General features: G+C 39.6%; 1 protein-coding gene across 1 annotated transcript in view; it reads right to left on the reverse strand.

The window, feature by feature from the left end:
- Positions 1–15,072, reverse strand: part of LOC102303570 (voltage-dependent calcium channel subunit alpha-2/delta-2) — a 42,827-nt gene continuing 27,755 nt past the window's right edge. Inside the window, exons 12-38 of the mRNA XM_005932246.3 lie at positions 14,874–14,984; positions 14,673–14,751; positions 12,786–12,835; positions 12,519–12,608; positions 12,349–12,414; positions 11,850–11,924; positions 11,677–11,751; positions 11,419–11,490; positions 11,080–11,151; positions 10,023–10,084; positions 9,794–9,870; positions 9,650–9,710; positions 9,478–9,575; positions 9,301–9,391; positions 9,152–9,214; positions 8,961–9,064; positions 8,375–8,473; positions 8,169–8,260; positions 8,039–8,086; positions 7,298–7,369; positions 6,214–6,366; positions 6,072–6,124; positions 5,823–5,878; positions 5,489–5,612; positions 5,273–5,382; positions 5,089–5,171; positions 1–4,571 (exon numbers count right to left, since the gene is read on the reverse strand). Coding sequence (XP_005932308.1) covers positions 4,458–4,571; positions 5,089–5,171; positions 5,273–5,382; positions 5,489–5,612; positions 5,823–5,878; positions 6,072–6,124; positions 6,214–6,366; positions 7,298–7,369; positions 8,039–8,086; positions 8,169–8,260; positions 8,375–8,473; positions 8,961–9,064; positions 9,152–9,214; positions 9,301–9,391; positions 9,478–9,575; positions 9,650–9,710; positions 9,794–9,870; positions 10,023–10,084; positions 11,080–11,151; positions 11,419–11,490; positions 11,677–11,751; positions 11,850–11,924; positions 12,349–12,414; positions 12,519–12,608; positions 12,786–12,835; positions 14,673–14,751; positions 14,874–14,984 — 2,250 coding nt within the window. The 3' untranslated portion in view covers positions 1–4,457. The remainder of the gene's footprint in view (positions 4,572–5,088; positions 5,172–5,272; positions 5,383–5,488; positions 5,613–5,822; positions 5,879–6,071; positions 6,125–6,213; positions 6,367–7,297; positions 7,370–8,038; positions 8,087–8,168; positions 8,261–8,374; positions 8,474–8,960; positions 9,065–9,151; positions 9,215–9,300; positions 9,392–9,477; positions 9,576–9,649; positions 9,711–9,793; positions 9,871–10,022; positions 10,085–11,079; positions 11,152–11,418; positions 11,491–11,676; positions 11,752–11,849; positions 11,925–12,348; positions 12,415–12,518; positions 12,609–12,785; positions 12,836–14,672; positions 14,752–14,873; positions 14,985–15,072) is intronic.

Raw genomic sequence — 15,072 nt, forward strand, 5'->3', positions numbered from 1 at the left:
TGAAGTGAAAAATATCAATAGCATTTAATCACCAAAGATATAAACATTTAAATATCCATTTTGTAATGTGGCTGACAAAATCTTTACAAAGTTAAGCCTTCGTCTTCTGCTGACTGCTTCACGTTGTCTGTACAAAAATGAGGTGGCGCAGGAGACTGGCACAAAGACAGAAAACTGTCCCAAGTAAACAACAACGTCGGCAAAATGAAAAGCAAAGTTACAGCAAAAAACATGGACATTCTTCTTGTTTGACAAATTAAAGGACACAGACGTACAGGATATAACGATAACTTTGTCCTATTTCGCTCTTCGTCTTGTAAACTGCACCTTGTGCCTGCTCAACCTCCAAACATATTCACTTCCTTTCTGATCAACGCAAATATCATTCACGATGCTCAAATAAACAAACGAATGAACAAATAAATTTACATTGAAATAAACAAATAAGAAACACTTAAACATATTTCATAAACAAAGCCTAATAATAAAGGGGCATCCCCACACATGCCACTGCCTTATTTGTTATGCAGCCGTTAAATGCACGAGTCACTTCCAGTGTTTTTACATCAGTTTTTGCTGAATAAACAAATAAAGTTCAACCAGGCAGTATGCTGCTCATAAATCTTAACTGCTCTGTGCTTTAACTTCCTGCAAAAGGCTTAAACTACAAACGCTAAGTCACTGTAGGCTTCACTGAAGTCAAACTTTCAGCTTCGTTCCTTTACAGGCAGCAAAGAGCTCAGCGACCTCCACTTTACCCAAAATATCCACATTGGGGCACAATCGCACCACCGTCCCCGACAGAGCTGAAGATCCAGATGCAGACAGGAATGTAAAATATCCATCAGACTATGTACAAATTCAAAATATCATGCAAATAAATACCAGTAAATTTAAAACGAAACTACAACACTGACCTCAACAGCAGGAATATATTGTACTGTAGGGTACAAAGAGTTCCACAAAAGTTCTTTCCTCAAAGTACAACAGTGTTGTTTCAAAGACGCAAAATGACCTAAAGGAAATACTGCAGGTCTCAGAGGAACAGCTGTTTCCTGTTTTGGGTCTTCTTTTGAAAGCAGCATTTTTTTTTTTATTTAATTTTTTTTGAGGTTTTCAACCAATGTTGAGCTTGAATCTGCTTCTCCAGGTCCCCACCATGCTTGGGTACAGCAGAGATGCACAACAGTAGGTATACTGTACATTAACATTCACTCATTTCAGTCAGTCACAACTGAAAAGTTTCCAACAGGCATCAAATATAGAATATAGTGTGGTGCAGATGGGACAAAGTAGAAATCCATGTAAATGGACAGTGTCTGTGCCCGGCTGGACCACAGTATGGAGATCAGATGACACAGGCCAGAAGGGCGGCCCAGTTTGTTGGTGTAGATTTGACAAACGTGTCCATGAGAAGGCAGGAAAGGAGGCCGACTCTTCTGTTGTGCACTTTCACGACTGCGCTCCTTTAAAAATATTTTCCTTTAAAAGTTCTATGGGAGCATATTTTTGTTTTTTTCACATTCCCTGACCAGAAAGTCCTCTCAAAGCTGAACCACGGCAACCCTTGAAATTCAAGTGCGTCTTTCACATGGCCTGCACGGTGAATTTCCGCATCTACGATGCGAATGTTCCTGACATCTAAAATGACGAGTGCAACAAGGCACTGCGGGGTGGAACACCAGGCAGACGAAGAGAGAAAATGCATTTTTACAAATATTATTTAAAAAAAACAAAACACATTTTTAAAAAATACCCCTTAACTCTGCAACCAGATCAAATGATTACAGAAAAAGACGTACAAGAATGAATCACTGCGGAAAAACGGATTTCTTCATTTAATCATGCATGCAGCGAGTGCTCATGAATCACACGTAGCACCAGTTTTAGGCTCCTGTCTTTCACTTTCTTCAAAAGAAATCAAAATATGTTCTTTCTACTGGTGCTACCCGGGGGGTGTTAGAGCTTCACTAAGCAGAGTGTGACTGTGCAGTGTTTGACAGCTGAAAGTTGCTTCCTCATTCATCTGCTGAAGGGAGGAGAGGGGGGGGGGGTGCTTTTCTATGAAGTTACCTTTGATCTGAGTGTAACAAGAGTACAGATTTTGACATCAAAACTAATTTGAAAGCCAACTATGCAGCAAAACAAACTTGAAATCTCCTGTGCGCACACACTGAGAGTCGACTTAAGAACAACAAATATGTTGATAGATATTAGATTTAATCTGAAGTAGGAAATTTCTCTTTTTTTTATCTAATCTAATGCAAGAAATAATTCCAAACATCTTTAGTGTAATAAACACCTGTCAAAATTACAAAACTGCTACATTTCTTGCTATTGTTGTCAAAAATCTTGTGCATGATAACACCGAAATGTTCTGCCGCAGTAAGTCATTCAGTGATCAGCGACACGTCAGGGGTATCTCGACAGAAGGTCAGAAAGCGCAGAAGAACATATTCATAACACTGAAAGTTTTTCAGAAGCTACATTCCCCATACAGAAGCATACATAAGTGCATAAATTCAGACTTGACAAACATTGGCAATACAAGAAAAAGGGACAAAGGACTTCCCATCAATCAACTAACTGACGTGTATGTTTAAAAACATGTTGGCAATATGCTGACTTCTGCGAGGCTTGTGCTAATAGACTACGCTGTTAACACTGCACGTTACACTGCAAGTATCCGATGATCACAGCACTTAAATATTGGAGTCCACAAAGGATGCACTAATAGCTCACAAAGTCAGTTACTGTTTGACAATTTAGTTTGTGTTGTTTCATTTCACATCATCTGACGACATCTTACTTGACTGGAAGCACTTCAAGATCATACCGAGCATCTGTGGAGGCGTTCGGAGAAAAAAAGCAAACCTCAGCTTTAACGATTCAGTCAAACAAGCAAACCACACAGATGCTTCTTTGTTGATGTGTCACGCTGGCTTTTCACATCTCTGTTCTCATTTAGTTTTGAAAAAAATATCTTATGGGAAAAAATGATATTTTTATCTAAATCCTGTCAGACGTGTGCCTAAATCTAATGACATTAGAGGGCAAGGATACTTGACAGAGAAGTCTTTTGGGGTCCTGTCATGCATGACCCAATTTTTAGTACTAAAACTGGCTCGGCAAAGATCAGAACTGGATCAAAAGACACTGAAGTGAATGTGGGTTGAAGGCCCAGATCTACCGTCGTGTGAAAAACAGTTGTAAGTGCAGCGCCTCCTGATCTGTATGTGCAAAGACATCTGCTGGGACCGAACGAGCAAATACAAACAGGTGCAAGGGATTCATTTCAAGCCAACAACAGCATGGGTGCCACAAATAACATCTGAGCAGCCTACAGGTGGGAGTCTTCAAGTCACCCAGCAGCAGATTCAGCTTTTTCATTAAAATTTTCAAGGCAGTGATTGATCTCCGTCTATACGCCATTAAATATCTTAGTTTGCCCTTTATCTGAACCGTTAACAACACTGTGACACTGTATGGTTGAAAAGTCATATACATTTTAATATATTCAGCTGATCAGTAACGTTAAGTACTGAAAGCTCTAAAAACTCTTGGTACTGTCCTTATTTAACTGTTACTCGTCTGTTAAGCCACTCAGAGCTCCTCAGAATAAAAGGTGATGGTGCGTACAGCCTCGTACGTTCAGTGGTAGAAAGTAATAATTACGTATTTTACACTACCTGTAAATACAGTGTTAGGTTTCTTGTACTTTACTAGAATTCAAAATATACCATGCATCTCAAAGGTATCCCATGGATTTTATATACAGATATATATATATACACAGCTCTACACTTGCAAAGGCCGGGAGGACGAAGGCTACGAGCTAGCATAAACTGTACAGTGCTGTAAAAAGGTTTTTCCTCCTTTCCTGAGTCCTTTCTCAAAGATAACCCAAGTAAATACAGATGCACTTTATAAATTATAATTGCATTTATTAAGCAAAAAAAAAGCTATAGAAACCTAGGTGGCCCTATGTGAAAAAGCTAAATCATGAAGTAACTGTGTTTAACCACATCTAGGAAGTTCAGGGAGTAATGTAATAATATGATACACTGTTCTGCTGCCACATTAGATTCTAGACAGTGAAACACAGTCAAACAAACGTGATCAGCAATCTTCTACTGCTGGGTGGCTTTGGTCGTCTCCCTGACTTTTTGCCGTGGCTAAGTCTTTATGCAATAAATAAATAAAAATGTAAAGATGCTGTCTCAGTTTAAATAGCATGCACACGCAACGCATTATAATCATATGTTTTGCACTCAAGCCCCGAAACACCAAGAAATGCATTAGCAATAAGGCAAAAGACACTATGAGCTGATCCAGGGGTCTCTTTCCAAGCACTGTTCTCTGTGAGCTGTTTGTAGTTCAGAAAAGAAGAATTTTACAGTTGCTGTTTGATCTACTCTTCAGTAGATCCGAGCCTTAACCTACAGAGATCAAAAATGTCAGAGTGTTTGCATGTGTGAGAGATGAAAGAGAGGCAGAGTGAGCTGAATGAAGAGGAGGACTCCTATGGAGGACTGCAGGGAATGACCTCGTCCACACTCTGACGTGTTTTCCTGCAAAGAGAGTAAAAAGTGAATCCTTTTGTTCTCCACAACTAATGACCCTGGAGTCTTACAGAAAGAAAATGTGTCTTAATCCTGACCATGCAATGGAACAACACCACAGTGTGTTTTTCAGGGGTGTCAAACCCTAATATTCAGTTTTACAAAAATAATTTGTTTTAGTCTTAGCCAACGGTTGTGGGAGCATTGGGACTTTAGTTTAGGACATTAGGATAGGATATTAGGACATTAGCTCACTTACTATGCAAAAGCAACTGAATGGAAGAGCCACACATTGTTTTGCTTACTGCTGAATTTTCAACTTTAATCACTATCTAATATACTTCCTTAGTAGCAGGTCTCTGTATTTTTTCAAATAGTTGTCACTGGATAGTAGTTTAATTGGTTATTTGTGATAATTATTGTTTGTGTGACGTTACAAATATTTTTTTTCTCAGAATTTCCTATCACACGCTCAGGACTAAGACACAAAATGATTCCTTTGAATAATAACAGCACAGGCACTTACTAAGGCACTGTAGTCAAAGCAGGAAGTCGGGCCTTTACGATATCGTGTATTGTTCAATACTTCACAGGGATTTTCCTCCTGAACTGTTGGTTGTTGGTTATGGCGGTAACAGCAAACATAAAAACATATCTTCTACCTCTACAAAAATGAAAATGTCAGAAGTGTTCGACAGCAGAAAGGATACACTCTGTTCTGACCTGGGTCAGTGTCTCAATCTCACACGACTGGCAGAGCAGTTTCTCGGCGACCACAAAAAGCAGGTTTGTGTTTTCGATCCTCTTTGCATGGAACAGTCTGTAGGAGACAGTGACAAGTATTTAGCCAGCTCCATATGGACAGCACAGGGCTGCGAGCTCATAAACACTGCAAGCTGATTTTGCTGATTCTGTAGAAAACTCACCTGGAGCAGTTTCCACAGTCCTGCAGCATATTGTAGGAGTTTGTGGTGTTTGTGAAGTAGAACTGGCTTTGGATGGTCACACAGCTGCTTTCTTTAGTCTCAAAGCCTTCGATGAGGACATCAGCTAAAGAAACAAAAGCATGTTCAAAATCAGCTTATAACATAATGACATTATTTAGTTGCAGTCGAACACTTACTTAATGATGACGGGAAAATAACAAAGTAAGAATACAGTGAAATTCCTGAAAGTTTACTATTCATCCAATGTGTGTTTCCTTTCTTACTGTGTACCATATAAAACAATAAGGAATACATCAGTTCACATGCATGTCACCTTGATAGAGCCAGCTGTTATAGGCCAGTCCATAAAGAAGCTGCTGAAACACAGACCTGAAAAAGACGTTAAAGAAAGAAAACATCGTTCAATAACAGTAAACTCAGAGCTATATATAAACAGCTCAAAATAACCGGAGCTGTCGAACACAAAAAATATAAAATCACTTTCATGTACACAGCAAAGACTGTTTTAAAAAGACATAAAGTGAAGTAGATTTCATCTGATTTGCTGCAAATAAAGTCTCACCATGCCATTGTTGATGTCCACCATGCCAAGCTCAAAACATCAGCAATGGACGGCTGGAGAGACAGAGAAAATTAAGAAATGACGGCAAACGTCTCAGACTGTCTAATCATTCAGAGTTTGACGGCCTGATGTTGTCTCTTACCACAAAAACACCTCTCGGTGCTGCGCCGGTGTGGCTGCTGCTGACCGGCTCACATGCAGACTGGTACTGGAAAGACTGCCGTCGAGTGAAGATCGAATTGTTGTAGAGGGCATACATCAGGGGAGCGTCCACATCGCCAAAGAAAAGACCAATCTGAGATTTTTTTTAAAAAGAAGGACAATAAGACAGTTACAGGGAGCAATAAAAACGTGAGAATAATGGCTCAACACTGAGCTCAAAATTATAGAAGCTTTGCATGATTCACAGATTTAAAAAAAATCCCAAATCACTTTATATTTCATAGTGCCAAAGTTCCTCTTCTTTTTTTGATTGATGAACCCCTCAAATTCATCCATATATGTCTGAGTCTGAAACTGCTACCGGATAAAATATCCAGAGCAACAAAGACTACAGCTAGGCCTCTCCGTACATACTATACTATACACGATGGTTACTTTATTTGGTGATACAAGGCATAAAAAGATCCAATGAGTAGGTGTAGGGAAAGAGATAAACTGGTGATGCAAGTAGAAAACGTCTGCTCCAAGAAATACTAAAGGTGATTTAAAATATAAATTGTTATTTTCCTGCGACCATACTATAGGTTTATTTTATATACTGAAAGAAATAGATGATTATTGCACAAATCAAGCAGAGACTTTTCACATCTATAGAGCAAGAGGACTGCAGTTTGATGAGGTGTGTATGCTGTGACAAATGCACTGCTGCTCCTCACTAAAGTGGAAAGAAGTCCCTGGAAACCACTGAGCTTCCTGTTTCACAAGAATTAGTTTTACATAGATTTCCTTCATAATTTAAAATCCTGGCAATGATTGGTTTGTTACAGGAAAAGTCCCAGTAGCTCATTGCCCAGACTTTTTATCATCACTTGCAGTATGAGGTCTTTAAAACTTACTCTAAAACTTACGAAAATCCCAAATTTACTTTTTCTACCTAAATCCTCATTTTCCACTGGGCTGCATCGGAGTCTTTGGTGTGCTGAGTCTTATGTCTTATGTTTGATACCCCTGCTATGGATGACATGCATCATAAAGGGTAGACACATTACAACACATAGACATACCTTTTGGAAGTGATCTGCCTGATTGGACATAACCAGGAACCCACCATCATCAATGAGATAGCAGCCGAGTTCCTGCAGAAGACAGTGTGGGTGCAGCAGAACACAGGAAGAAAGACAAAGTTTGATCTTACTAGAGCGAAAACAGACAGTTAAAAATCAATAAAAGATGTAATATGTGTTATTATATTCTGGACAATATTGAAATGTATTAAATAATATGGTAGAAGCATTTGTGATTGCAGTCATTTGCATTTTAAATCATGTGTGAAGGTCTCCTTATGGCTTGGGGGCTGTGACAAGAACTGTCAAGCATTCAGCTGACAGCAGTTGAAGTTACAGGCTGATTCCCAACAGTTTATAGAGAAAAAAGAGAAGAAGAAAAAATATTGTAGCTTTAAAAAAAAAAAAAAGGTTACATTTATGACAACAACTCATGAGTGAGCGCTTATGAGCTTTAATCACCCTCATAACCATTTACATGCAGCAGTGTGGATTATGTTAATCACGCTGGACACATTTATAAGAATTCCTTTTTTCTGTGAGTTGTCTGAAAGAGAAACAAGCAGCAACAACAGTTTTCTTCTGGGCTACAAACTGTGAATGACGTGAAATAAAAGGCCAGTCTATTAATCACAGTTTCATCAAGTTAATCACCACTGAGGGACCTTAGATTGGTCATTAAACTGATGGCACTGTCCTGCTGCGGCGCAGCGAGAGAGTGAAATAAAGAAAAGTGCTTACATTTGTGTCCATCTCGCAATCCATCTCGCAACTTCTCAGAGGTCCACACTGCTTAACAAAATGAGACCATGTGAGATTTTTGTTTAGGTGAATTTGCTTTTAACAGGTGATTTAGACTCAGAATCTGTACCTTGTGTGACCCCTGCCGGCCGTCTGACATGTTGCTGGCCAGGATTTTGAACTTATCCACCCAAGCTTCCAAGTCCAGCTTCCCACCAACCACTGCAGGACGACATCCACAGGATCAGAGTAAAAGGAGAACGGGACGAGAAGAGGAATCACAACAAACCAAAAACCCCAATTTCATATGTATAACAGACCAGATAAAAATCTTACCTGCAGGTCTGAGCAGTTTTCCTGCTAAATTAACCTCCACAGCTGAACTAACCACAATTTCACTCGTCCCATTTTCTGCTGCAATGGGGTCATCCAAAGCTGGTGGAAATACACGGACATGAAAATAAGACAATTGGCTGAAATGAGCCAAGATCTTGGGATTAAGATGTTGCATAAACGTTCTATGAAACACGTATAGGTAAAGGAATCAAGTAATGACACCTGAGAGAGTTTCCATTTGAGTGATTTCCTTAAAAATGTTTTTTAAAACCTAATTCAGTGGCAGGCGGCTCGAAATAAACATCAAAGTTGAAGCAGAGAAGCAACTTATATTAGCTTTGCACAAAGTTAGGGAACTGCGGGAGCCTGTCTCTGCTCAAATGTAACAAAACGTGCTTACCAGCATGTGTAATGCTCACTATTTTAATTATTTAAAATAGTATGAAACATAACAAAATATAAGCTTGAAATATCAGCTGATGCCAAGCTCATGATTACCCCGACTCACCAGACAAACTATTGTTTTAGTAACGTTTACATCAGCGTCTCCTTTGAGTCAGTGAAGTCTGGCTACTTAGTTACTCACAGGATCTGAGTGTAGATCTGAACATGTAGCCTTTGTTGTCGAGGCTCCGTCTGTAGAAATTTGAATTGAAGGGTTCAGGGTCCTCATCCCACAACTCGGCAGCTCTACAAAAACACGTGAACACAAGTCATCAAAAGTTTTCAAGTGGAAAGTTGTACGAGCTTGAATAAGTAATTACTTTTATCACTCACATGTTGGGAAAAACTCGTGTTATTCCTCCGTCTGTGGATGCAAATACAGCTAGGAAGCCATACCTGTAACATTTGTTACTTCTTCAGCTCTAGTTTTGCACTATAGTAGTTTACACAAAAAACAACAACAACAATAGAACCAAACTTACGAATTGAGGTCCTTGTTCTTCCATACACGAGAAGCAAGCTGCCCGATGATCCTAGAATCAAAAATCAGGTTGTGGATCAGGCCATGGTCACCTGCAAAATATTTTTAAAAAATGTGGTGAATATCTTATCGGTGTGTCTACAGCAGTGAGATATTTTCATTCTGTTAACGCACTCACACTCATCAGATTCAGGGGAGAGGTCAAGCATGAGAGACAGAAAGTTCTGCAAGAACTGGGTGTTGTTGTCAGAAAGCTGCAGACGCTTGCAGTATTCCCTGCGGACACGGCAGCATAAATAAGCACCTTCCTTTTACTGAAGAATGAAATCATGACAGATGAAGATAGTCACCTTGGAGCTAGAAACACGTGGCCTGATGATTCAAAGGAGCTGGGCAGCAAAGACTGCATATCTGTAACACGAAAGAAGAGAGAGTGTGAAATGCTTCTGGTTTCCTTGGATGTAAACCCGAACACCCTGTCTCCATGTACTCACACTGGAGCTGCAGCATCACATCGCTCAGATCTGCCTTGATGTAGTACTCATTGTAGGATGGTAATACCAGACCGAGACTGCAGGTGGCAGCATCCCGACAGGATTCCAGTATGAATGGGGGATACAAAAAGATGGTGGGCCTTAGAGTGAATCAATCTGTGCCTGCAGGCCTCACTGGGCCACAGCTGGTTGGTTTTTATTCATGATTCATGACTCTCTATCCGCTCACCTGTAGTCTGTTCCATTGATAGGAGTCCAGGTGTAACCCCTGTAGACCTCATCGATGTAGCGCTGCAGAGGTAAAGAATTTCAATAAACATAAGAGGCAAAGCTAATAAAGTACAGTGATCAAAGTTTAAGCATTTTTAACTTTCAAAAACTGCGTTTGTTATTCGTCAGACTACTGCAGCCCTGCCTGGGTTGTACATTGTAAAATTAATGTTCACGTTTATGTTTCTACACACAGTCCAAGTCCACATAACAAGCTCCTTTAAGAATTTGATTAACTTAGATCACCAGACTGTCAGCAGTTTCTGCAGATAGAGTATGAAATTTGCTCAAATATACCTAATTTTTTATTAAATAAGATTTGGACCTTATATAACCTAAAACTATTTTATTATTTTAAAAACCTGTGAATTAAAGACAATGCAAGACTTCAGCCGCTTATTTCAGCATGCAGGAATGGTAATATGATGTGATTGTATAGGCTAAGCAGCTTATCTTTAACATACAGCGTTTACATAAAGAACAAAAAGGCAAAAAAAAGAGATAAAACATCCCCATGCCCCATACAACACAGAAATATACCCAACTGTCAGATAGAGCCCCCATAACTAATAAATAAATAAATCAAATGCACATACAGATAAACATAAAGGAAACTGCACTGAGACATCAGCAGGCATTTAAGAGAAGCAAGAGCCCAGGTTGGTACAAAAACCTCCTACTGGATAATCAGCCGTAAATAATCAACATCATAATAGGAACTTATAGACCAAAAACAGTTTTGGTTGCTTGCAAGGATAAAAAAAGAGTCGGACACATTTAAGCTGGATTTTTGCTCTAAATAAAAACACTGTTGTTGGTTACAGTTCTAGGTCTATTTTTTCAAATAAAGTGATTTAAAAAAAAAACTGTGTAAGCAGTTTGTTCATGGACCCACCACACAGCACTGTAAATTTATGAGTATGAGTCATCATGACATGTGTTAAACTCCTCATAACTGCTGCAGTCCAAACTAAAGAGGAAATGCGTGCAGACATTCAGAAAGAGAAGTGACTTGCCTCGTCAATTGACAGTACCAGAGTTTTGATCTGCATTTCACCTGGTCTTCCATCGATCATCTGTCGGCGGATCTACATGATGGAAACACAGAGCAAAGTTTTTCTTTAAATCGGCCACAGATATGTTCTCATCGACTTTCAATGACCTACACAGACAATTTATCCTGCTGGGCAGATTCTCCTCAGGAGGAAACATGTTGTTCACACAATTACTAAGTTTGAACAACAAAGAATACAACAACAGAAACGCTACATCCAGATGAACAGGATTACTTTTGGGGATTTACTTACCTGGATGATTGAGCATGCATCAACAAAACAGCTCTACTTGTTCCTCACCTCTTCTTTATTGCTGTCCTCCAACTCTGCGTCCAGGAAGTCCAGCGTCACAGGTTCTGGCAGATTCACAAGCTGAGAGGAGTTGAGAGAGAACGTGATATTAACACATAGCCTTATATTATTAATTATTCATCATCATCATCACCGATGCTTAAAACCCAAACCTAAAACTGCCCCATCCTCCAACTTTCTTCTTCTTAAAGCAGCTCCCCACAGATTAAATAAAGCATTTTACCAAATGAAATAGATTTGAATCACCTTTGGCTGGAGATTAGGATGAAGGAGCAGGTATCCGTTTGGATCGATGGCAAATATGTATCCGTTGGCCCCGAGCTGTGACAACCACAGAAAAAGAAGGAATAGCAGTGAAGAGCTGGTCTTCTTCGTCCATCTCAGCTTATAAATAAGAAAAATGTGACTTATGCACATACATTGTACCGCGGTGTGAGTCGCTTTATCTCATCAAGATGCACGTCGACTCCCATGACACCTAAAATCAGCTGATTCTTGTGAAAAAGACAAAACAGCAGCCGTACATTTAGTCATTTAAATAAATTGTTTATATATTGTTTCTATTCAAACTAGTTGTCACACTTTAAATGATGTGCTTATTTGCTTTTCCTGATGAAGCTGGAAGCAGCAGCCAATTAGAAAACTTTAGCAGCAGAAAGTCACCTCACCCATATGTAAACGTGTCCTTTCTATACAGACTGCTTCAATCACATGTAATATATTAGTAAGTATAGAAGCATCCTGATCACACTAATATTTGTTTTTGCCATACAAACATTAGTAATTGTAAATAATAAGTGATATTACACACTAGAGTTAAAGTCTGTATTTGTTCACTAAGACAAAAGGAAGAAAATAAGTAACTCGCAAAACCATCTCATCCACCTAAGCTCAAATATAATTATCCTGTTTTGTTACCTGTGAGTTTCCGTCCATGGTGAGATTAAAAACAGGCAAAGTCCCAGTTACTACCATGCCAAGACCCTGCAGAGTGCAAAGATAAAGTCCCAAAACATTTATTAGAAATTATATGAGCTTATTGTGTATTTAATGGATTAGCTATATTTGATGAGCTCATGCCGTCTCACCAGAGCATCCTGATACACATTGGTCCACTGAACCTGCTTGGCTTCGCTGCCTGCCAGAACCATGGGGCGTCCCAGCACGTCAAGGTACTCCTGACAAAACACAGAGATACGTGACAGGCCGCAGCTTGAAAACAACCGACAACATCAGGCCTCTGGGAGAAGGCTGAGCAAACAAATGAGCATAGATGTTTCTATAGGACGAGCGAGTGCCACAAAGAGAATGAGCAAACAGGCATCATCTGTATTAGAGGCACTAGACAAACCCACCTGGGTGTTAATCCTTATAGCGCAGATGGAACGGATCTCGAAATAGTAACCTGGCAAGCGGCGAAGAAAAAAAGACAACCAGCGAGAGAGAGAGAGAGATTGGAGATGTGTGAGCGGTTCTTTCAACAAAAAAAAAAAAAATCAACAACACTGGAGTGGTGCTCATAAATATTCTAGATTTGACTGGATGATACTAGACCAGTGACTCAGCCTTTAAAATCCCACAGGTAGGAAGCTTAAAGAGCTTAAAGAAGAAAACTACTGAGCTTTAACACAGAGGTTTCTATATTCATGAAATTCAGTCAAGACCATTCAATCAGCTGGAAGTCTAAAATCTCCAATGACTGATCTCTTGATGGGATGAGCACTGAGACTGTTCAGTCCTCATCCCTTACCATTCATTACCCTTCACCATTCAAATTATCCCACATCCATATGTTTGTGTCTTTTTCATGATTCCAAACACATAAAAAAATGTATGGTGCATTTTTAAATATTCTGGTTGTCTTACTGAAAACACAGCCTGACATATTTATTGTCTTTGCAAACTTTGCAAAGGGATTTCCTAGATTTTTAAAGAATTTGTAATGAAGGTTTGAAGGTCAAAGCAGTGAGACGCAGAGAGTCTAGCTCACAATGTTTAACGGCTAACAAAATATAACACGTGTTGCTCAGCTGATCTATTTTATAAAACCATCAATTATTCAGTCAAAACTAGCAAACCAGGAGGACACTGACAAGGCTTTTTCTCTTGGGTCAAAATATCACTCGGCGGGCATGAATTTTTCAAGGCGTTGGCAAATGCACCACATTCCCCCACGTTCTCGCCAAAGAGGTTTTCAGTGTCAGTGAGTAACTGTTGGGCCTTAAAATATCTACACAAACAAAACTGTGGTAGCGACCTCTCTGTGAGTACCAGCACCTCCTTAAAGTCAAGTCCTCTAACAGGATCAGTGTGTTTTACATTATGCTCGGTTATTTATTGGTTCTATTCTTATTTATTCCCATTCTTACAGATATTGATGTTTAGGATTTATTATTCAACTCATAACAACTCAAACTTCTTCATGCAGCTGTTCCCTTTAAGGATGACCACTGAGGATCATTTGCCTCCATCTCACCCTATCCCTAGCATTTTCTTCTGTCACACCAACCCTCTGCGTGTCCTTCATCACTTCATCCATGAACTGTCATCAGTCGTCCACTATTCCTCCTGCCTGGCAGATCCATATTTAACTTTGTCCAGCATAGCCACTATTCCTCCTCTGCACATGTCCAAACCATCATAGCCTTGTCTCTCTAACTTCATCTCCAAATTGTTCACCCCGAGTTGTCCCTCTGATGTCATCATTTCTAATTCTGTCCCACCCGGGCAATTACGATGACAATCTCAGCATCTTCAAGTCTGACACCTATAGCTCGGCCTCCTGTATTTGTGTTTGTGCCACAGCAGGCCTCACTACCATCTTATAAAGCTTTCCTTTCACTCTTGCTGTTGTCAGTCACAAATGACCCCTGATTTTCATCTCCACCCACTCTAACCTCCCTGCATGTCAGCTGCTTTGAATGCTTGACCCATGGTTGACCCAGAGTGTCATCAGAACCCTCTTTTGATGCCCTATTATATGCTTTTTGCTAGATCCTCAAAGACATAGTGCAAGTTCATCTAGCCAAACACTGCACACATTTCAGTGCTTTTTCTCGGCATGAAGCCACAAAAAACAAAAAAGTAGTAAAACTACAAATATTTTTATTTATCATTACTTTTTTTTATCAAGTGATCCACAGAATACATCCTCTCATCATCTTATCTTATCATCTCAAAACAGTTTTTAATACCATGGACTGAATCCTTTTGTAGTCTACAGTATATGAAGCTGAACTCACCTTTATTGGTGCACGCAATCCACTGTAAGGGTGTGACATCATAGTTATGCTGGCCCACAGAAAAGGTAAATACTCGAACCTGACATGGGTGAATAGAGGAAATGTCAAATTAACTGTCATAGGGTGATTAGACACTACAGAAACATCCTGCTCGAATGCAGGAGGTAATGGAGAGGTGTCTGATTAGCATGAGAAACTGACCGTTTTGTTGGGCCAGTTGTATTGCATGAAAACATCCTGAGCTCGGTCCTCTCCTCCGTCAGTAAACAGCATGATTATTTTATTGCAGTTGGCCCGGGGGACATTTGTTTTCTGAAAATTAGGAAAAAACAAAATGCACGTGTCAGTCAATGCAGTAAAACTGCATGCAGAACCTTTATTTTATCACATAATGCCAAGT

The sequence above is a fragment of the Haplochromis burtoni genome, unplaced genomic scaffold (genome assembly GCF_018398535.1).
Source record: "Haplochromis burtoni strain Fernald_Lab_line unplaced genomic scaffold, NCSU_Asbu1 Contig_156, whole genome shotgun sequence".
Classification (NCBI taxonomy): Eukaryota; Metazoa; Chordata; class Actinopteri; order Cichliformes; family Cichlidae; genus Haplochromis; species Haplochromis burtoni.